At 47.6% G+C, this 23,217-nt stretch overlaps 2 protein-coding genes across 3 annotated transcripts; one reads left to right on the top strand and one right to left on the bottom strand.

Annotated features, from left to right (window-relative positions):
* On the bottom strand, positions 1-7,065 carry ptcd2 (pentatricopeptide repeat domain 2). Of its 2 annotated transcripts, none has more exons than XM_066711652.1 (10): positions 6,945-7,065; positions 5,989-6,081; positions 5,576-5,705; positions 5,219-5,336; positions 4,029-4,107; positions 2,708-2,799; positions 2,376-2,489; positions 2,023-2,097; positions 1,603-1,716; positions 1-905 (listed from the first exon to the last, which is right to left on the bottom strand). In XM_066711652.1, the coding sequence occupies exons 1-10, from the start codon at positions 7,048-7,050 to the stop codon at positions 690-692; spliced, it is 1,137 nt and encodes a 378-aa protein (XP_066567749.1). In that variant the 5' UTR covers positions 7,051-7,065; the 3' UTR covers positions 1-689. The 2 variants fall into 2 exon arrangements, with proteins under 2 accessions (XP_066567749.1, XP_066567750.1); XM_066711653.1 differs by having other exon boundaries at positions 5,231-5,336.
* A 78-nt stretch (positions 7,066-7,143) lies between these two features.
* On the top strand, positions 7,144-23,195 carry mrps27 (mitochondrial ribosomal protein S27). Its single transcript, XM_066711651.1, has 11 exons — positions 7,144-7,366; positions 7,916-7,993; positions 11,954-12,024; positions 14,925-14,983; positions 17,220-17,334; positions 17,576-17,654; positions 18,240-18,355; positions 19,286-19,388; positions 19,682-19,824; positions 22,401-22,544; positions 22,814-23,195. The coding sequence occupies exons 1-11, from the start codon at positions 7,291-7,293 to the stop codon at positions 23,045-23,047; spliced, it is 1,218 nt and encodes a 405-aa protein (XP_066567748.1). The 5' UTR covers positions 7,144-7,290; the 3' UTR covers positions 23,048-23,195.
* The last annotated feature ends 22 nt before the right edge of the window (positions 23,196-23,217 follow it).

Below are 23,217 nucleotides of genomic sequence, written 5' to 3'. Positions count from 1 at the left end.
CAGTGTCTGAAAGTGTAACTTTATTCCTTCTGACAATTATAACATCATGGAAGATGTGACAGTTCATTAAGACATTGTGGATCTAGAGATTATATTCCTGGGGAAAGAACACTCGGCAGCTTGTTTGAAGAAAACAGTTTGTATTGAAAGGTTTAGTGTGTCGTCTACAGACATGGGGCTCCGGGACATACAGGCCATGTTTTTGGACGCGTTTACTGGCGTGAGAAAGGGCAATGAGAGGCACATGGTCAGGGAGGCGTGTGTGTGTTTGTGTACCTGTGACCGTCCTCTCACTCGCACTTTGCTCTCAAGACCCAAACACAGCCTGTATTTGTACAACAGAACAACAAGAGACTGAAATGACAAAAGGACAATGTGCAGGTTGCTAATTGGCTCATCTATGACACACTCTCTCTACTTGGACTTGTCCTTTAACACTTTGACGGCAGGGAGAAGGGGAAACGGACAACCTGAGGTTCTGGGAGACATTCCTTACAGCCAACTGGCTTCTAACCATTAAACCCAAGTGTAGCTCCCTAGGAAACCGACTTTATTTGAACTGCATTCCCCAGGGGCCTCCAGCAAAGTTCAAAACTTCCACCAAGCAAACAAACGGGCCGGAGCTGCAGGCTCAGCAGGACTCGCTGGGCCCGTTCAGTTCAGACCCATTCAGGTCGGCCCCGGAGTCACTACTCTGACAGCAGGGCGGACTGCAGGGGCCTGAAGGTGCGCCGGCTGGTCTTCCTCTGGTCCAGCAGCGCCGCGGGCTTCCTCTTGCTGTGGGGGGTGTGGCACAGCATGTGGTCCAGGCTGGGCTCGGTGACCTGTCCCGCCAACTGCAGCCGCGACAGCGCCGTCTCCATCTGCGGCCGGCTGCCCCCCATCCCCTCCTGCACCACAGAGATCTGCAACCGGGACAGGAGACGCGGTCACTGCGGGGTCTGAGCAGCACCAGGCTGTCTGAACATGGGCCCTCGGGCAGGGAACACACCCCACCATCAAGGGCTCGACAACACACAGAGTGGACAACAATACAGAGAGCTGCGTGTCGATACCGGAGGGCACCGCAACATGGCTGGTGAGACCAATTAAACATGTATTAAACGTGCCATAACGTACGAATGAACCTTTTCACCCTGGAACAGAGGGGACTACGTGGGGATTTGATCCAAGTCTTCAAAATCAAGAAAGGTATCGACCACATCAAACCAGAGGAGCTTTTCCAGATCAGCAGGGACACACGCACCCGGGGACACAAATGGAAACTGGGCTTCAAGGCGTTCAAGACAGAAAACAGGAGACACTTCTTCACACAGAGAGGCGTCACAATCTGAACAAACTCCCCAGCGATGTGGCTGAAGAGACAATTTGGGAACATTCAAAAACAGACTGGATAGGATCCTTGATCACTTAGTTATTAATGGACACCAAACGAGCACGATGGGGCGAATGGGCTCCTCTCGATTGGACACTGTCTTATGTTCTAATGAACATGCTCAGTTCTGCCTTCATTGCCCACTGAGGCCTCTCAGATGGAGGCTCAACAGCTCCACGGTCACTTTTCAAGCCTCTGCCCTCCATGGCATCCAGTTGATCACTCACCACTTCCTGAGAGAATTCCGGCTTCTTCACGAACCTCAGAGTATCTTGGACGAACGACGACGTCAGCAGAGCGAGAAGATCCGCTTCTGCCCCAGACTTGAGCAAAATGAGGACCTGGAACACAGAGAGCCGTCACACCTCTGACACGGGTCAGAACCACGCTGTCAATGGCCCATATAACCCTGTCTTTGCAGTGCTGGCATTTCTGAACACAATCCACTAGAGTTACTCAACAGCAAGAATTTAAGAGTATAAAGCAGAAACACACAATCATTTGCTGGTGACAATAAGGCATCTGTGTTGAAGCAAACAGTACAATAAAATAAAATCGTTATTAAAGAAAGAAATGTGACTCAAGCAGTCCAGTGCATGTATAGATTTGAAACACGACAGATTCTGAAACGCACTAAAGGAACGCACCTTCAGATTCAGGCATATCTTGCTGTCGGTGTTCATGATTCGGGAGTAAACGGATTTGGCGTTTTCAATGTCCTCCTGCAGAGGAAATGTTCATTAGCAGCCCCTCTGGATAACTGAATTCTGCACTCTCAGCTCACAACACGCCTTTTCTGCCGCTACGGACTAAACCATGATTCCTGGAGAACGAGCTCACACACACAGACCTCATACAGACGGCAAAAATATGGAAATAAGAGACCTAGCCGAGGTCTGGATGATATTGTTTTGGATGGTCTTGTTTTCCAGAGACACAAGAGACAATATGGTTGCCCCACCGCGGGGCCACACAGCGTCTCTCGGGTGTCGAGACCCACCTGTCTGAGCGCCAGCGCCACAGCGAAACAGTAGGCGATGCGGGGGATCAGATTGCCCTTGACGTGCGACTCCTCCAGCAGCGCGGTGCAGATCCGGTACGACTCGGGGGAGTTCTGTGGACAGAGGCAGGCAATCAGGGCTGACACTCGACTGCTTACAGCCCCTTCCCTGGAGCACACGGTGCACACTGGACACTCCGTCTTTACATTAAATTACCAGAAATCAAGGAAATCTGGTGGCTTTGTAAATACATCACATTTTCATCATGACAGAGAAAGAGACAGACAGACTCCCTGTCCCAGCGCCCCCCAGTGCCAGTGCTCTCACTCACCAGTTTATAGCAGACTGCGAAGGCCAGGGTGAAGGTGTCCTTGTTGAAGTGCACGCCTTGCTTCCTCATGTTCATCAGCACCTCCAGAGCAGCTGGAGAACGAGGGAGGGGGGGGGGATGAGCGATAAGAACCAACACAAAACAACCAGCAGCATTACTGACTGCCCGTCCTGCAGAGACTCAGCCCTGCTGGTTCACAGGCGGCTCCATATTTCTAAGAGGCGAAACTCCTTTAAACAAGGGGTGATTTACAGTTATTTCAACTGGTTCACTGGAAGTGGGAGTCAGTTTAGAAGATCCTGTCCTGCACTGTGCTATTCTCCACACAACACAACCCTGTCCTCATCCTCCATACAACACGACCCTGTGCTATTCTCCAAACAACACAACGCTGCACTACACTGTGCTATTCTCCACACAACACAACCCTTTGCTAATCTCCACAGCGCTGCGCTGTTCCGTGGCCATACATGGTGACCGGTCTGGACGCTGTTGTCAGGGAAGAGTAAGCACAGACCTGAGGACACCAGGGGCAGAGAGAGCGAGACGCGTCCATCACCAGGCTGCTGAGACTTGGGGGTGAGGCTGGGGCAACGTGGCCTCTCAGTTCCTTCCCGCTCAGAGCAGCACTTCCTGTTTCCTGGGTCTGAAGGGGCTCTCCTTCACACCCAGAGTCCCACAATTCAGTGCCCGGGTCAGTGCGATCCGCCCGCCAGCTGCACGTCACACGCGTGGCACCCGTGTGAAGGCAGGCACTCGAACTTCGCCAGTGGGGGATTGTAGGACAGATAATGTGTGCGTTATAACCCAAAACACTACTCAAATATACAATTTTAAAGAATGACTTCATGCCAGCCTGGCTACACAAACCAGTCAAACTTATTCACTTTCTTTTTTAATTAGAAAACCCATAATCACAGGGTCTCTGCCTCTCGACACAGACGCCAGGCTCCGCTCAGACAGCGCAGGACAGGCATCACAACACAAGGACACAGGAAGACTCAAAACGACAGATTTCATGAAGAAGTGCGGGTTTCTTTCTGTTCTAGACTCTCTCTCCTAGAGCCGGTACAATTGACTAATTAAAGACAATTCGCAAGACTGTACGAACCATCAACAAAAACGGAACCAATGCCGAGGCCCGGCCTAGCGATGCCACCGGGACTCACAGCGACTCGGCACCGCTAACCGGGTCTGACTTCACAGGAGGTGCGTACGATGGCTGCACCTCCCGTTTCCTGTCAGGGAAGCAAAACAATTTTCTCTCTCTCGTTTGTTTTCCTTCTGCATGGGTGGAATTTGTTAAACTTGGAGTTCTTACTCTCGTAGTATCCTTTCATAAACATCATGTCCATCACGATGTTGAAGGAAGTTGAGTCTGAAAAGAATCCTTTCAGGGCCTGAAATAGACGAGAGAGAAGAAGAGGGCAGCGCTTTAGAGCCGTCGGCACAATCCTGGCAAAACAACCAGAACACAAACACAGCTTACAATACAAACAGAGGTGAACACAACAGAACAGCACACTATTACAGATCACAGCGATTCTCAAAGAGAAATACGATGAGATCTGATGTTTTGCAGAAATGTGTTTCTCTTCCATCTGCAACATAATTTAGACATGGACTCTTTATCAAAGCAGTGTTGTATTGTGTATATCCCTTTATTTCTCCTCAGAGACAATGTGAGGATTATAGAGCTGAAGAAACAACCTATTAAAACTGAGAAAAAGCACATCATTTCACTGTATTTATACTTCACAGCTCTCAAATGTCAAGGGGCTGTGGAAACTGTAAACAGACTTGAACAACAGCTCCCTCTGTCAGTGACTTACAGACCTGCACCCACTTCAGTGCATATACAGCTCAGTCTTCGGTGGAGGAGTGGGCCACTAAAGGTTTGACAACTTTAAATATTTGTGGGGAGGCAATAAAAAAGGCAAACAGGATGCTAGGGTATATTGTCAAAAGTATAGAATTGAGAACAAGGGCAGTGATGTTCAGACTGTACAATGCACTAGTTAGAGCTCATCTGGACACTGTGGACAGTTCTGGGCTCCACACTTCAAGAAAGATATCGCTGCTCTAGAGGCAGTTCAGAGGAGAGCAACCAGACTTATTCCAGGTCTGAAGGGAAAGTCCTACTGAGAGACTGAGGAACTGAACCTTTTCACCCTGGAACAGAGGAGACTACGTGGGGACTTGATCCAAGTCTTCAAAATCATGAAGGGCATCGACCACATCAAACCAGAGGAGCTTTTCCAGATCAGCAGGGACACACGCACCCGGGGACACAAATGGAAATTGGGCTTCAAGGCATTCAAGACAGAAAACAGGAGACACTTCTTCACACAGAGAGGCGTCACAATCTGAACAAACTCCCCAGCGATGTGGCTGAAGAGACAATTTGGGAACATTCAAAAACAGACTGGATAGGATCCTTGATCACTTAGTTATTACTGAACACCCAACGGGCGGATGGCCTCCCCTCGACTGGACACGGTCTTATGTTACCTTGTCCCTCACCAGCTCGGCGGCCGTGTCCTCCAGCCCCAGCTCATAGCACAGCCGCACAAACAGGGGCCCGAACCGGAACTCCCCGAAAGCCACGTTCCGGTTCTCCTCGTGGTACCTACAGAGCCAGACAACATGGGAAGAGAGCGTCCATTTAAAGGTGAAACAAGGGCATTGATTGATCACAGCCACTGCCATTAGCGACAGCTCATACCGAGATGCCAGTTCTCCCAGATTAAACCCACTTCTCTCGCTCTCCTTTTCCATTTGTATGCAGACAGTAAAGCAGGTCTGGGACGCTGGAGGAACCCTCTGTAAAACTGTCTGTGGTGACCGGCCGTGTGCCTCAGCGCTTACCTGTAGATGGCCTTCTTGGCCACTTCCACGTGCTCAGGAGTTTGGCACAGATGCAAGAGCAGCTTTAATTCATCTTTCAGGATGAGGTCGTTTCTCTTTATCTTGTCGTCTAACTTTTTGAAATAATGTGCTGAAAAATAAAGGCAGAAAAGACAAGACTGGCATCAAGACAGTTTGCAATTCATGTTTTTGAAAACTGTACGTGAGGTATTTTAATAGGTGCAAATAAGGATTTTTTTTGTTTTAATATATTTTTTTTGTATGCACTTCTGAAGAGCACTACTGTGTTCTGCACATACATCATCTCCGGTCAAAATTTGCATCTTGTGTTCAATGCATATCATCTGCATCTGAAATATGAAGGTAACGGTTATGAATCAGCATTGACACAGTCCTGGAGAAGCAGTTCTTACCCCGGTCTCCGTATATCTGGTGAGTGACCGCTAGCTTCCTCTGCTGGAATTCCTGCAGCCGAACAACCTCGTCCGACAGCAGGTGCCTCTTCGCTGGACATGCATAAGAGTGACTGTTAAAATCTGTCGGTGAGCAGTAGTGCTGTACAGGGGTCCCAACCCGGTCCTGGAGCGCCCCCTGCCCGGCTGGTTTTCATTGCAACTGAGCTTGATACTTCACTGAACCTTCACTGGAACAGTTACATCTCTTAAGCAATGAAGAGCCACTGCTGTTTCACACACCCTCAACTCTGAACTGTAACCTAACTCAGTCCCAACCCTTATTGAACCCTTAATCGAACTAATCATTTCCTAAACCAGAGCCTTTTCATTATTTTAAACAGAATGGGTTTTAAGTGAAGTATAGAATTGTATAAAGAACTTATTGAAGAACCAAATAGTTTATTACACAATTTAAAAAGTCAAATCTAATCAGATTGATGCTTAATTAAGGTTCAATTAGGTAATTGAGAGCTCGGTTGGAACAAAAACCAGCAGCGTAGGCGTGGAGGTCCTCCAGGACGGGGCTGCAAACCCCTAACGGATTAAATATTTTCATACGTTTTAAAAACGATGTTATAAATAATTTCTCAATCGACCCGCACTGACGGCGAGGCTGCATCGCAGTAGGACGCGCGGCGCCGCTGTTCACGGGTCCGGGGCAGCAGCGGGTCATCGGGGTCCTGCCGATATCGGTGTCCCAACAACGCCTGCCATTTACACAGCATTTATCCCCCCAAAAAAACTTTGCAAAGTATTTTAAATACTGTGTAACTGGAACAGAACCGCGCAATGGTGCATTAGCAGCCCTTGGTCTACACAAGTGCACACACCACAACAGCAGCTTTCCCCCCACCGCCCGAGTGAGGCATGCGTGTCAGTGTATAAGTATACGGTGAAACGGACTGAACACGTACCGCCGATCCTGCCCGTCCAGCAGCCTGCCAGCCCGGGCGCAGAGCCCCTGTGAGCGACACCGGACAGCAGCGCCGCAGCGCGACCCCCGGCCGCTCGCACCGCCATACTGTCCCTGCGCCCGCTGACCGCACCACCGCCGCATAGGGGGACACGCTTCTTTTATTTGAATATTAAAACAATCTTTATATAGCCTCGAAATAATTTATACACATATTTGTATACATTAATATTTACGAGACCCTATCGAGGTGCAACATATCGGTCACATCAATTGGGAAATTGATTGGCATTATTTTAACATTTCGAGTTATACCCCCGCGTCTGCAGTGGTTTAGTTGGTCCAACATGGCGGCTTCCATGATCCAGCGCTGCGCTTCTTCTGCCAGAGGTTTAACAACATGCGTAACGCACAGTTTCAGCGGTAATTCACCTAAAGCTTTTAGAAATCAGTGTGATGGTGAAGTGGATTTTGGTTTTGTGGTTCGAGAGTACTTTTTATCAGTGAATTGTGTCGGATCTGCTACACCAGGAGACAACTGCATGTGTGTCTAACGCGGCTGTGGTTGTAGCACCTTGAGGGTAGAGATCGAGTCAGGTGACTTGCATGCCCTACTGCAACACAAAATAACGATATATAATTAATAACACTCCAGTCTTTGTATATGGCATTTTAGTGTAACACGAAGAATGGCAACTGCCTCTCGTCTTTATTGTGTGACGCGTCACATCACGCAACGTCCCAGCGATGAGGACGTCCTCTGCCAACCTGCCTGTTAAACAATGGCATGTCTGAGAAAACAAGCCCGTGCTTTTCCGGTTGTGTGGTTTGTAAATATGAGTGTTACTGGTATTTCAATATGGTTTTACTGTCACAGTGCAAAGGTGCTTCAATGTGAAACATGTCCAGACCTCGCTCTTGGCCAGTATTGTCTCTGTGTTTCATTGATCTTGTCTGCTTTCCTCTCTGCAGCCAGGAGATGGATCCTGTCCGCCGCCTGCACCGACCCGGCCAAGTGGGAGCAGAGGCGAGAAGACCCTCAAAACCTGGGTGCGTCTTTCTGACAGTGAAACAATACTATTCAGAAAACAAAATAACCAACACGCAGGAAACTGCAGATTTAAAACATGTACATTTATATTTACATGTCTTTAAAAAGCTCCAATATATGAAATCTTAATCTGTGGGGAGTCACTCTTTTCTCATTTACGATCATAATCCCTCCACAGTGAAATGAACCAATGCACTTGCACATTTGTGGATGAAATGTTCCCTCTTCTTAGACTAGAGAGATCAGACTTCAGCGGGTTGTTCAGACGGGGCCAGAATGATTTGCCCAGAGAGGGAACTGAGCGGTTTAATAGCCGACACTAACACCTGTTCTTTTGTGCTCTCTGACTGACAGCTTAATTGTAATTCTTGTGGCACAAAACCGCAGTCAAAAGCAGCATGTGGTGTCGTACAGTGTCTATAAATAACACCCCCGGGATTAAACCATAATTGAGCCTGGGAGAATAAAACCCCCCACTGTGTCATTCAGTTACAGAGAGCTACTACCCAAGACTCTGAATACTATGCATATAAAGCATTCCTGTTTTTCTCACTTGATGTATTTTTCTCACTTATACATAATGTATCACACTTTTAGGAAAAGAAGACTAAGTATCTTATAAACAGATGTTTTGGAATGCATGTGTGATGTGAGAACAGCTTCCATATATGTTCCTCTGTATAAATATCCCCAGTTACTACTCACTATTTTATATGGGCATCAGATTGATGATATAAAGAAACGGCTGCCTATCACACTCACAGAACTACTCTGTAAATGAATAACATTCAGCAACAAGACAAACCAACAGTGCGAGTGTCACCGGGCCAGCGCTGGCTGCTACGGTTCTGAATGGGTGAAGCCGTGTAAATCAGCCCATAGTACAGAACTTAAATGTTCAACAAAGTCATAAGGACACTTGGTATTTGATTAACAGAGATACAGTGAAGCTCCTTAATCTAAGAAAGTAGTTTTCCTGCGACAGCATTTCTCACATTGTTGGTTGTGGAAGCGTGTGAGGTAGTAATGTGTCTGGGCAGCAGGGGGCGGTGTTGCCCAGAGGACAGGGCGCTGCGGGCTCTGTGCTGCCCCTCCCTGCGCTGGTTGCACTGGGCTTTGTCTTCTCAGTACAAAGCGGCCCTTAGCGATAACACATTCGTTTTGTTTTCTCCCGTAAAAGGACAAACAAAGCTTAAATTAGAAAATCATTTCCTTTCAAAAACGTTCACTTTCTTGCCATAGCATGTCGCCTGGACATCCCTATTTTACACCATTCCTCAATAAATCATGAAATACAAACGTGGAACGACACAATGCTGTTAGGGCTCAGGATTAATCAGTAAAAGGCTGGTTGAACAGGACCACTAGTCTTGAACTAGCTATCGTTATTTCACAAAACTTAAACTAGTGCAAATCGAGGTCTGTGAGCGCAGCTGAAGAGGGACAGAGATGCCGTCGAGTCTGTGATGCTCATCGGGTTACAGCTGTCCTGCTTCAAACATGGGATTGTTGGAAAACTTTATTTTTAAAGCTCAGAGCTGTTTGCTTGAGGTTCCCTGAGGCTGTGATTATTGTGTGAGGGATGCTGAGAAAGGACTGACCCAGGAAGAAGGGCTGCCCCAGGAAGAAGAACTGCCCCAGGAAGAAGAACTGGCCCAAGAAGAAGGGTTGCCCCAGGAAGAAGAACTGGCCCAGGAAGAAGGGCTGCCCCAGGAAGAAGAACTGGCCCAGGAAGAAGGGCTGCCCCAGGAAGAAGAACTGGCCCAAGAAGAAGGGCTGCCCCAGGAAGAAGAACTGGCCCAAGAAGAAGGGCTGCCCCAGGAAGAAGAACTGGCCCAGGAAGAAGGGCTGCCCCAGGCACAGAGCACGCTGTCCTTCCTTCAGGCGTGTGGAAGTCACTGATCTTAATTGGCAGTAGTGGTTCAGAAACTGTTTTCAATGAGCAGGAACCCTGTTTGATATCACACCTACACTGTGAAACAGGACTGTGAACAGTTATTTATAATCATATAATTCCTTGCTGGCCAGCTTGGCAATACAATAATATGCATCCAGCATTAGATACTGTACTAATCGTTGAGGTCGGTATCGACAGAAAGGTCAGTTCTGTATCCGTCTGGATGTGACAGTCGGATTCATTCATCGCATGTGATGGACGATCAATGCCGGAGCAGCTTTTATACACCGTTCTGTGTCTTGTATTGATCTGTCAATGTGTTTAAGTGGATTTATATATTCTAGAAGTTGCCACAGTGAGGATTTTTAAGTTCTGTCCAAATCTGCGCTTCTGACTTTATGCTCATTGGTATTTAGCGTGTCAGGCGTGAGGATCCAAGGTTTCTCGCCTCTCGCTCTTTGCCATCGTGTCGTCAGCCGGGAGCTCTGTCAGCTCAGTGCGGTTTTCACAGGAAGCTCAGAGTCACGGGAGGACGGCCTCACCGGTGAAGGTCAGATGGTGTTGACGGGGCTGTGGCTGGCAGGCGGCCCCGCCGGCGTCCGCAGAGCGGGGGGGTCGGGGAGAAAGCGGCGTGATGGAGCTGCGCAGTGAAGCGTAAACACTTTCCTGAGCGGCCGGTAATTCACAGGGACACACAGGACAGCTCCCTTGTCTTCATCGGCCAGGAGGACATAAGAACGTAAGACGGTGTCAATCGAGAGGAGGCCATTCGCCCCATCGTGCTCGTTTGGTGTCCATTAATAACTAAGTGATCAAGGATCCTATCCAGTCTGTTTTTGAATGTTCCCAAATAGTCTCTTCAGCCACATTGCTGGGGAGTTTGTTCAGATTGTGACGCCTCTCTGTGTGAAGAAGTGTCTCCTGTTTTCTGTCTCGAATGCCTTGAAGCCCAATTTCCATGTGTGTCTCCGGGTGCGTGTCCACGCAGATCTGGAAAAGCTCCTCTGGTTTGATGGAGGGATTGGAGGGTCTGCGTCGCTGGACCCTGCTGCTGCTCGGCCTCACAGCGGCGTCATGTGTTAATGTTCAGTCACCTCTGACCCTGCTGTTTAAATGGCACTCGAAGTGAAGCGGCTCCATGCGAACTGTTTTAAACTGTCATATCACCAGCCCCGGCTCACATTGACATTGACGTCTTCAGTTCGTCCCTGTTTGTTGCCTTCGTGTGGAGAGAAGACAAGTGGGGGGTTTCTATCTGTGTGCATTATGGAAGGAGCAAGATCAGTCTTCAATACAGAAGGAGAAACATCAATACACACCAGCCTGGCGTTTGCCTATATATATATATATATTCTGTTTGTGTCGTGTCCTGCCTCGCTAATCCAGCACAATGTGCAGCGCGGTGTAGGACAAGGACACATCAGAGTGACTGGAACTGCATTATTATATTGCTCAGCAGATGCCCGTATCCAGGATGACTTACAATTCTACAAAATATCACTTTATTGTTTACATAAAATGACCCAGCTTTACTGCAGCAGTCCCACTGTCCTGATCAGGAGGTCGTGCACGTTGTTAATGTGGTGTGCGAGGCTCTGATGGGGAGGAAAGGAAGAGAGATTTCTTACACGACTCACTCTCCTGGCCAAATGCGTCTCGGCTGTAGAAGTGTGTTTATTGTATTGTATGACATTGCAGTTTCCTGATTGAAATCTTGCTGTGTGTGCAAGCAGAATAATTATATATTTGAAATAAATAAGCAAAATAAATGTAGTGGTTTCCTTATTGTAAGTATTGGCCGTTTAGATCTATAAACACCAACTTAATCTGTAATGGATAAATATTTCAAATGCAAAGCGTAACCTAGAGAGGGAAAGGAGAGGACAGGACAGGACATCCATAGTGATCTTTAGCACTAACGCCCGCACAGCGAGGGACAGGGGTTCTCCAGGCCTCTGGACGGACGTTGACACCCTGGTTGTGTTTTTGAGGGTGCAGGCATGAGGGACACATCTCTGGCCAATCACTGGCTTCTCTAATGTCACTGTTGTTTTCTCCACAGCTCTGCTAGCGTCTCTAATGGACAAGACCTACGAGAGGAAGCTTCCTGTCAGCTCCCTGACCATCGCGCGGGTAAGAGGAGCCGGAGGATTCATTATTCATGAGTGGAGGATGGGCGGCCCTCGAGAAGCAGCAGCCGCACAGGGCTTTTAAATGGGTTAATGCTGCTAGTCTCCTGATGTGAACAGTGTCTGACTTTGCAGCGCTCTTAAATCAGGAGAGCATAGCCATTTATTTGGGAGTACGGAGCTCTTAGCCCGTGGAGAAGATGTGGTCAGTGTAGTTTCTGTGTCGTTTTCGAGGCTTTATAGTCCGGGAACTCGCGGTCCTCGGTGTCTGACTGCTGTCTGGAGCCGAGTGTAAACAGTGTCTTCATGTCAGGAGGGTCAGAGTTTTGGGAATATTTGACTGTTGAGTGGTTTCTGCTGAGAGAGCAAGGGATCGCTGGAAAATAAAATACTGACGAACTCCCAGACAGTGAGGACTGTTACTACTGTCAGTCTTTGTACTGCTGTTCTGTGTAAAATAATTGTTTTAAAATAACGCATCACCAATGTATACATTTCCTGTTCGATTTATGAAAATGATTTTATCTCTTAAAGGCTCTGGGGTCAACAGATTGGTGTCCAGACCAAAGAGACTAAACTGAATTTAATATGCACTTAATTCAGTTAGATTGTCAGTTCCATGTCATGTGTTTCTTTAAACATTACCCAAACGTACATAATTGTATTTACTCTGAAACAGGAACTGTTTTTTTGTATAGCCTGACTTTGAGATTAAGTGGTTGGAAGCTCAAATATTATTATGTACCCTGGCTTACAGGTATACGATGATTATATTATAATCTGGCCATACGATCAGAATAAACTGTACATATTTACTGGTGCCGCATTGTATTGATGTTCAGAGTTTACCAAGTATCGCCAAATGGTTTCACTGAGCTCTAGTGAAGCCCAGAGACTGCAGGCGAGACTGAAGCACCTTGTTTCAGCTGTAACTGTCTTACCGGACTGTACAAGCTGCTGATAGTAAATGTTGAAATAAAACCGTTCAGAGATGCAGACGCTGCAGTCAGGGAGCCGTGTCAGCGCTGCGGAAGATGTGGGGAACGTGGGATGAGAGGGAGACTCGAGCCGAGCTGTAAGGAATCCTTAATATGCGTTGCTGTGGCCGGCGCTGCTGCATAAACACTGACACCCGGCCTTGTCTGCGGCTGGAATCCCATTTCATATGCTGAAAGCAACAGGCAGAATTCACAGCCCCAGGGCCGAGGGATGGGTTTTATAGTTACTGGGAGGAAGGGATGCTTTATGGCCCTGCATTTCCACGTGTGTCTTCAGTGGGTTTTGTCTCATCGCTTGAAGAACAATATCAGATAAATACTGCTAATAATAATACATTTATAACAGTAATGGAACCGGATGCATCGGAATAGATATTGATGTGAATTTGTATTCCTTTTGAAGTGCACACGCAATCTGCATTGATATTCTGCTGACGCCTGAGAGGATCCGTGCGGATGCGCTCTGTGTGGAGGAGGAATTCAGTGATTTGGTGACCCGTAACTGTGAAGCCACTGTTGGAAGCACCGCAGGGATCGCTAAAGCCATTGTCTGCGGAAACACTCAGAACCTCCCAGAGTCCTTCGCTTCGTCATGTGGTCTGTGGTCATAGGCTCTAACCTCACGCCTTCCCTGACAGAGTGGTTGTGTTGCGGCTTACTTGGCTTCGAAGGCACTCGCGAGTCGAGTTTTCATTGCCTGAAAAGTGTCCGTTTGTATTTACAAGATCTGCTGTCCTAAATTAAGGGTGAATCAGACTGAAAGGAGTCCAGTGAAGCTGAAGTTTAAAACCAAGAAGATGGAATAATATCTCTGTTTTCTCATAGGTGTTTGTGTTACCTGGTTAATTGCATCCATGTGATTGTGTAGAGCTGTCTAAGACAGGGCGGTGTGAGAGGAAGGGAAAGAAGATTATTATTATTATTATTATTATTATTATTATTATTATTATTTTTATTTCTTGGCAGACGCCCTTATCCAGGGCGACTTACAACATAAGTGCAAAACAAAGTGCAAAAATACAGTGAAGTACAAGGCATCAATCATTACAAGTTCAATCTAACTAAAACATAGCAATTCAAAATATAATACATTTTACAAATTCCAATTTACAATTTACACAGGCAAGTACAGTAAATGAGGTCATACATCCTGGACGGTAAAAGCTAAGTGCTGTCAAGATGTAGGATCACAGTCAAGGGCTACGAGAAAGGGAGCAAGGAGGACAAAAACACAAGAAGCATAATAAAACTGACGTGCTATCTAGCAGGGATAAAAGGACTAATATTACAAGTACTGTCGAAAAAGATGCGTCTTGAGTAAGATGACTGGGGTCCCATCAGTGTGCGCCTTTTAACCGTAGGATGTTCCTGATGCCAAACTGGCCAGATTGTCCTTCAGCTATCTGTAGATATCTCAAAATAACTAAATTTCAAGATATCTTGAATTGATTTCCTGTCCTGATATCTCAGAACAGGAAGTCAAATCGACATATCTCAAATTGACTTCCTGTGAAGATGCTGTATCTTTTTAATGGACTTCCTGTATATTTCAACTTCCTGTCCTAGATCTCGTTATGTGAGATCTCTCAATTAGGACAGGAAGTCAATTAGAAATATCTCTAATTGTATTTGTGATATCTTGAAATGGAGTGAGTTTGAGATGTCTGCAGTTCAATTTAAGATATCCTAAATTGTAGCTGAGATCTCTAAACATACCAAACACACAGCATGGAGAACAGTGACTGCAGGTAACGGGCTCTTGCTGTAGTGTGTTTTCTAGCAAGGGGTTAATATCTTAAGGCACATCACACCTTAGATTTACTTGGCAACTTCGCTTTAAAAGGTCATTCCTTGTTTCCCTTCAGTTTCTATTCAAGTCACATTTCCATTGTGTTTCTCTCCACAGTTTGTCGACAATATATCCTCCAGGGAAGAGGTTGATCAAGCAGAATATTATCTATACAAGTAAGTTTGACCTGCTGTCGTTTCCTCAGTCTATTTCTGCTGTGTGTGTATATATATATATATATGTATATAATGTTGAAAAGATGCATATTGCTTTATTAATTGATTTATTCATTATTAATTCCTGACCTGTGTTACAGTAGACAGTAGACAGTAGTCAGTGTTAGAAAGGACATTAGTTGTTTTAAGTAGTGCATTACGGTTCCTATCAGGGCTGAACTATGTTGGTTCAAGGCGTCCGTAAAATCCCTCGACGCCGTTCTGTGCAGTGCAGTTACCCGACGTCTCATTTGCATAATGTCATATTCAGAGCTGATGGGAATCGCTCTCATTAAAGACCGATGCTTTCATTCACTGGCAGCTGATTGTGTCTGATATATTACAGCCTAAAATAAAAGAGGTGTCCCATTCAGAATATTAATTGCATCGCTGTTCGTTAAATCATGCTTCCTGAGGTAGTTACTTAATGATGTAATGATACCATCAGCACCATAAAGGAGGGAATGCTTTCTGCTTGCAATCAATTATCTTTTTTTAGCATGTAATGCGCAATGCTTTTAAAATACCCACAATGTGCTGCCCTCACTCGTTATTTCATGTTTTTATCAATGGTGTTTAATGGAGCCATTCGGGGAGTTGCAGGGATGCCTCATTGTGCGTTGGTTCACCGGTACTCTGTTAGGGGTGCACTTTAAAATGCCTTAAAAACAGCCCCTTGTAAACCACCCCTTTGAATTACAGAGCATCGCTTACCAGTCTGGGGCCTTGAAGGAAATGCATGCGCTCATTTAAAAGCTCTTTGTGCAGTGTTTCTGAACTTTCCAGGATGATAAATTAGACTTCCTATCTGGCATGAGGAAGTTTAAACATTGTTATTATTATGATTATTATTATTTTCTTAAAGCATGAAGTGGCATCACATCTACTAGGTGGCAAACGAGAGCCAGGAAATTGTAAATAGTACCCCGTCTGGCCCGGCGCTGGTACCCGGAGAGCAGGCAGCCCAGCATCGCTCCTGCGTTGCCCTGGCAACAGCAGCTCACCCCATCCGTCTCCGCTCCGCTCTCGGCCAATCAGAGGCGCAGATCAAAACACTGGATTATTAATGACACCGAGCTGCGGCTCCGAGTGATGCCAAGGCCTGACTGTGGAGGAAACGGCCCTTATCTGAACAATCGCCAAAACCAAGCGAGTAATAAAGTGACAGAAACAAACCGCACAGCCCGATTCAGTCTGATTGCCGTGTTGCTGTGATGTCTGACATAGAAAAGGCACCTTCATACATGTGGTTACAGCTAAGGACACGGACAGCGGTGCTAGCACACAGAACACAGCTCTGTGTCTGTGTGCTAACACTGCTGTCCGTGTCCTTCAGTGCAATACAGACACACTGCAGTGGGTAGCATGTTGTGTAGATGAGGATGGACTCCTGAACACGAGATGCAGTGAGCTGTAATAATGCGGTGCAGCATTGTCTCAGGGGCTTATAGTTTGCCAAATTTAAACTAGTCTCAAGTGGAAGAGCTTAGCAAACCGCTGCCCCAAATAAGTTTACTGGGCACAATCAATACACAGTCTTTCACCGGAGGACTAGTCTCTCTCAGCGTATGAGACGGTCTCTCGCTGGAGGACTCGTCTCTCGGGCTCGGAGACGGTCTTTCACTGGAGGACTCATTTCTCAGCGTAGGAGACAGTCTCTCGATGGAGTACTTGTCTCTCAGTGCCCTGTTCCTCCTTCGTTGAGGCCGTTAGGAGAGGAATGTTTCCACAGCTCAGCAGGAGAGTGGGGTTAATATAATTATCATTATGATAATAATAATCCTCATCCCTTACGCACTTTGGCAACAACACTGTTTCCCTCTACGCACACACGCAGCATGTTACCTCAGAGCCTCCGTAAATACAGCTAGGAAATGACAGTCAATTATTTTGATGATTATACTTTGCTTTTCCATGATTGTTTGAGATGTCCGTTCACAATGAAGCAGAGAAATGGAGATACATTATTAAAGGCCCAGTAGATCGGGCGGAGAAAGCCCTGGTGGGAAACTGTGTCAGATTATTGACGGAGGAAGACCATGCCGTTCCACAGGGACTGCAGGAAGCGAGACATCGATCCACCTCACGCTCTCGCACCCGTGACCTAGACTCTCCACGGAGGCACGCTCTCCTCGGTGGCGCTTGCTGTGTTAATGACGTTCTCACAGCTCAGTTTTACTCTGACCCATTCAACCAGGTTTCGCCACAGCCCCAACTGCTGGTACCTCAGAGACTGGACCATCCACAGCTGGGTGCGCCAGTGTCTGAAGTACGGAGCCCGAGACAAGGCCCTGCACACTCTCAGGAACAAGGTAGAGTACCTGTTGGATGAAATTAAGCTCAATAAAAACCCAACAAGCAACCAAGACCCACTGAAGACAAATGTCCTGTTTCTGTGTGAGGGTCGGTGGGCATGGAGACAATGCTCACGATGTTAGAGAACCTGTTTTTGATTATTTTTGCCATTGTTTCACAAGTAACACACGAACACCTTACTGTGCTGCTTCATCTTTTACAAAACTAAAAATGACAAATGCTGCGATTTGTCTCCAGGTTCAATATGGAATCTTTCCAGACGACTTGACGTTTAATCTGCTGATGGACTCTTTCCTGAAGGACGAGGATTACAAAGGTAACCCTCCTGGGAGACGCAGATGCACTGATAATGATTTATGTGTTCCCAGTCTCCGGGGGAAATGCCTTTTGATCCTGTGTGTTAACGATTCGTACTGTATTAGACTCTCAATGCCTCCGTCTTCCTCCTATTGCGGTAATTGAATCCAGGCAAAGAGAAGAGGTTTGTCACATATGATTTATTTATTTATTTGGCAGTCGCTTTTATCCAAGGCGACTTGAAAACGACACATTCAAGCTGTACGGGGACCCTGTATAAGAGACCCTGTGTGAAAGCTTCGGCTGTGTCTGCTTTTGACTTATGTATGATATTCCCTTTCTTTTGCTGTGGTCCGCAGAAAGACCAGAAGCTTTTGGTTACAAATAGCTAGGCAGATCCAGAAGTGTATCTAAAGGCACATTATCCCATAATGCCACACGCTGGTCTCGCCTGGTGTGCCAGTGCTCTTACAGTGCACCAATCAGAAGGTCTTCTTGGACAGGGCCACCAAAACCATGCCATTCCTCAGCTCTGCATCTGTCGCTGGCATCTTGTCTGGTGTTCAGTTGGGGGTGTCTGATATCTGTGCGTTTCTTTTCCTAGGCGCGTTCTCTGTTGTGGTGGAGGTGATGCTACAGGAAGCCTTTGACCGGCCATCGACTCAGATGTTATCTCTGTACACACTGGCCAAATATCTAGAAACCAAACCTAAGCTCGGGGTAAGTAAGGTCCTCAATGTAGAGCTGACTGTGGCGTTACTAGACAGAGACAGTGCCGTTAAAAGTGCTAGACGATATACATTGATTTGATCTTTATTTTCTGTTTCGTTTGTATGCAAGTCCTCGGATGAACTTCAAATGTTTTCACACGTTTTTCAGGATGAGCCTCAGTGCTTTTAAAACAATAACGGGTGTATTGTGGTGACCCGAATTAACTATGTGATGGTTTCTGGGAGGGGCAATGATAAGAGAAATGGTATCTCACTGAGCTTGTCCTTCTGGAAGAGATCCACCCAAGGGCTGGCGCTATCACGACTGCCTGGTGCGGCCGGACTGAGGAAACCCAGAAAGTCTCTGCACATCACCGGCACATCCAGGTTGTTGTCAGTTGTGTGCCGTGACTGGAAGCTGCTCCCAGACTCCCACAGAGAGAGGGTGTGCTGAGGAGCTTTCACAGGTCATATTAGGTGTTAAGACTTGATGTTAATCTCCTTCTTTGTGAAGCTAATAAGTGGTAAATCCTTTCCCCCGGTGTTGTGAAAAGACCTGAACGTGCAGCAGGGAGCAGTGTGTGAGCCGTCCTTGTGAAATGCCATTGTTGGCTTGTGTTATTGTAAACCTGTGCCTCAGTGGGTCCCCGTTGTTGTGAAGGATCCTGGCTCATTCGGTTTCCCAGAGAATTCCCGCATCCTGGCGCCATGTTGAGTAGGGGCTTCGCTGCACTGGTGGGCGAGTGGTCTTTGGCTTTCAACTGTAACAAAACCATTTCTCCCCTTTGTTGTTGCCCAGTTCTCACTCGTGCACAGCTGCACCCAAAGAGGAGCCGCAGCCCGGCGGCGCTGTTGTGTGCCTCTGAATCGGCTCGTTTGAACCCGGCTGATTGATTTACGTGTGGTCGGTTGCCAACTCTGTCCTGCTCTTTTTGCACAGTGGGAGGAGCAGCGCAGCGCGGGGGCAGCCCTCGTCATCGCTGGGATGAAGCAGCACAACTCCGCTGGCCTCAGCGCCCAGCTGCTCGGACACGCCCTTCTCGGTAGGTCGTCAGACTCACTGCCTCCTCTCGGTGTCTCTCCTTTACCTGCTCTCTTCCCTGCGCCCCCGTGTCCCCTGTGCCTTGTTGAAAAGGTAATTTGTTAACCATGTCAGTGGAGAAGCCTCCTAGCCCAGTGTGAGCGAGTGAGAGCCTCGCAGAACCAGCACAGGCCGTCCCTCACTCCCTCTGACAGACCCTGCCGGACCCTGGCTGTGCGCTCAGTGTGTGAGGCTGCGGTTGATTAGTCCCCCCCTTGACGGATCTGTCCTCACTCAGTGCTGCTCTGTCCGCAGGTGGAGTGGAGTTGTCCCGGGGGCTGCGCTCCGTGTTTCACCAGATGCCGCTCATGTGGACCCCTGGGTACCTCGGCCGGGCGCTGGCGGTCATGGAGAGAGTGGCTTCGTCGCCGGGGGACATGAAACTGTCACAAGAAGCAGTGAGTGTTGCAGTTACAACCTAGAATAAAATATATCACCAGTCCAGTGCTGTCTGGGGCCCCCTCCGAGATGACCCCAATTGTTCATGCGTATAAATCTCTCTATATCTAACTTGCATTTTATCGCATGTTATCGCGATGGGGATGTGACAGGAATCATGTCAATACAGACGATTCACAGGTGCTTTAACATGTTTTTTAATCCTCCCAAAACTGGAGAACTTGCCCTGTCTGTCCCCAAGGGCAGGGGTGTGTGCTGAGGACCCCCACGTTGAGTTGAGCAGCTCTGCAGCGTGTCGGGCTCGTGTCTGTGCGTTATTATATGTGTTCTCAAAAGGGAAATGATCTGGCCAGTCTGGAATGAAAGAGAAAGGAAGAAAGAAGGGTTTTTCCCATGTCGTTAATGCTGTGGTTGACTTTAATCCAGACCTTGGCCATTAACTGAAGTGCTGCTGTTACTGCAACACCTGCCAGCTCCCTCCAGCACAGTGGCCGGCCTGGCCCGGCCACCCATCACAGACACGCACAGGTTTCTCACTCCTTGATGGGGTGGGGGTGGGGTTACTCTCTCCACCTCAGCTGGGCTCCGAGCCCGAACAGGAGAAATGCTAATTTTTGCATTTGCTGCAAAATGTAATTAATCAGAGCCGCAGGTGAGGGCAGGAGTGAAGGCTCCTCTGCGGCGGGTTTCCCTCCATCTCGCTGCGCTCTTGTTCTTTTATAGAAGCTGTTAGAGCTGTGATGGACGCCCCTCTCTTAACTATGTAAATATTTTACATTCCCATAAAAGTCACCCGAGACTTTATTAAAGCCGTCGGTTTCCCAGTGCGCACCCGGTCAGCGTCACGAAACACCGAATCGTGTTTTCAGATCAATCTGCATGCTCAGCCTGTCAATACTTCAGACACAGGAAACGTGTGTGGCAGCTTTCTCTGAAAAATCACTAAAGACTCTAAATGGCTGCACAAATTGGGATTCATATCTAATACGAATGTAAACCAGACCTGCCTGGACAATAAACATGAGACAAATAACGATCAGATGATCTAATAATATGATCAACTTTAAAGGAAATACACTTTGATACTTCAGATAAAATAACCGATGACCGATGTGTACAATATCTGCGTGGATTAATATTTTTATTTCTTGGCAGACGCCCTTATCCAGGGCGACTTACACAGTATAAGTGCAATGCAAAGTGTAATAATACAGTTCAGGCATCAAACATTACAAATTCAAATTTACATAATACAAAGCAATTCAAAGCATAATACAAGTGTATACAATAATTGAGGTCTTACATCCTGGACAGTAAAAGCTAAGTGCGGTCAATACACATTTATCTCCGATGTCGAAGGATACAAAGCTGTCTTTGCTGTTTGCTTTTCTCCTTACTTATCTTCTGAACAACATTACGGTCCTGATGTTGCTCTCGGGGGGAGAACCTTCATTGTTGTCTTGTTGTGTTTCTCTGATGAGTCAGAGACGTTGTGCGATAATCTGCTGCAGGTCAGAGATGGTGCAGTCAAGCTCCTCTCCAGGAGCCCGCAGACTGGCCGTGTGGTTTGAAAGTGCGATGGGGCGGTGGCCTGTTGTTATCAGGCGTCTCCTGAATCACTGGCCGAGCGCCTCACGGCTCCTGCAGACCTTCGCTGGGGCTCTTCAGTGCCGGAGTGTGAAGCTCTGAGGAGCTGGACCACGTTTCGAGCTGTGCTGACAGGGAGTCGAGACATGAATGAAACCCTGATGTGAATTGGTGGGAGCGCTCAGTCTGTTATGGATCCGTTCATGACTTGAGATATGGAAACTTTTATCCCTTGAACCACTGGGTATCCATACATATTAATAACATGTAATTAAATGAACCATTATTCTGTGTGTAATGTACATCTGTTCCTCCCCCTGCTCCTCAGTTTTGCTGTGCTGTTGAAGTAGTTTTCATCTTTCAAATTCCTTTTATAATTCTCTTTCCCTGCCATGTTGTATCCTCACTGTATCTGAACTCTGCCTCTCGGTTTGCCCTCAGTACCTCTGTCTCTCTCAATCGCTCATACAGGCACTATGTTTCTTCTCACCCCTCGGTCTCGAGTGCCTGTAAATCCTGTTTGCTTCTTGGCGCTCTTACCGGCGCTCACACACCGCTCTCCACACATCCAGTTTCACAGATTTCACTCCGAACTTCGTCAGGATCGATCCCACGGGCCCTCTCTTGTAAAAAAACCACATACGTTTAAACAGTCCCTCTCTTTCTGCAAACACGCTGGGCACATCCTGTCATTCTGAGATGGTCTTTGACTTGAGCGTCGTCTCTGAGCTCCGCTGTCTTGTCTGCTTGTTTATTCTCTTCTTCTCACCCTGATATTCTCATCCCGTCTTCCCTGTATCTGGATTCCAGCTGCCGTGGAGATCGGTTGTCTAGATTTCTTTACATTAATATTTCCTTTTGTACCCAACCATCCTTTCTGACACTGAAGGAGTTTGAGAACCTTGAGAGACATCGAGAAGTCGGCACCGTGAGGACGTGGTGTGCGTTCCCTGCTTCACGTGACACTTGTGTTGTTGTATCCTGGCAGATTGGTCACCTGGACACGGTCCTTCAGTCCCTGGTCTCTGAGGCCGGCAGCCCACCGGGGACGGACGTGGATGCTGACCCCACCGATCTGGAGGAGCAGCAAGCAGAGAGGGACAAGCTGCCCCAGTACACACAGGCGTTCAGAGTATGTGGGGGCTGGGGGGTGCACAACACAACAGATACTTTGGTCAAACATTACGACACAGCACAACTAGGATAGTTTACCCAGAATCCTACATTATCTACATTATTAGACACACTTACCTGAACCTAACAGAGAGGAAAATAATCCCTAATATGTTCTAAAGTAAGTGACTATTAAAGCTTGTGGCTGTGCAGCCGCCTCCCCAGACCTTCGCAGATCGGGAGGTTGAGGTCTGCTCACTCTTAGGGGTTGTCTATCTCCTCTGGCAGGAGCTGAGCGCCGGGCTGCAGGCCTCGGGCCAGGTGGATAGCGCCAGCCTGCAGAGCCTCACCGCCCAGCTGGTGGAGCAGAGGCTGGCCGCCGAGGAGTGCAGAGACGTGGAGGAGTTCGAGGAGAGGCTGCGTGGCTGGGAGGAGGAGAGGGAGCAGCTGTGCCAACGGGAGAAGGTGGACAGGGGGCGTCTGGAGAGCAGGGCCAGAGCCAAAGCCCCCGCGGGGCAGTAGAGCAGTCGGACGGGCGGCACCGACAGCCACGCTGAGCTGTGGAGGAGCGGTTTTCTTCCCTGACTGCTGTAGACGAGCAGACAGACCACTATGTGAAACAACCCTGTTACTGCAGAGCTTAATGTAAATAAAGATGCTTTTCCATTGACCTGGTCCTGTGACTTCAGTGT

This window comes from Amia ocellicauda, chromosome 8 (genome assembly GCF_036373705.1).
Source record: "Amia ocellicauda isolate fAmiCal2 chromosome 8, fAmiCal2.hap1, whole genome shotgun sequence".
Taxonomy (NCBI): Eukaryota; Metazoa; Chordata; class Actinopteri; order Amiiformes; family Amiidae; genus Amia; species Amia ocellicauda.
This window is presented reverse-complemented; position numbering and strand designations above follow the sequence as displayed.

Bases quoted from the DNA above. Each gene is read 5' to 3' on its own strand.
- ptcd2 (XM_066711652.1), bottom strand. From the start codon at position 7,050: ATGGCGGTGCGAGCGGCCGGGGGTCGCGCTGCGGCGCTGCTGTCCGGT. The intron at 2,800-4,028 runs GTAAGAACTCCA...CTCGTTCTCCAG, and splicing joins TATGAAAGGATACTACGAGA to CTGCTCTGGAGGTGCTGATG. The intron at 2,098-2,375 runs GTGGGTCTCGAC...TTTCCTCTGCAG, and splicing joins TGGCGCTGGCGCTCAGACAG to GAGGACATTGAAAACGCCAA.
- mrps27 (XM_066711651.1), top strand. From the start codon at position 7,291: ATGGCGGCTTCCATGATCCAGCGCTGCGCTTCTTCTGCCAGAGGTTTA. The intron at 17,335-17,575 runs GTAGAGTACCTG...ATTTGTCTCCAG, and splicing joins TGCACACTCTCAGGAACAAG to GTTCAATATGGAATCTTTCC. The intron at 17,655-18,239 runs GTAACCCTCCTG...TTCTTTTCCTAG, and splicing joins GAAGGACGAGGATTACAAAG to GCGCGTTCTCTGTTGTGGTG.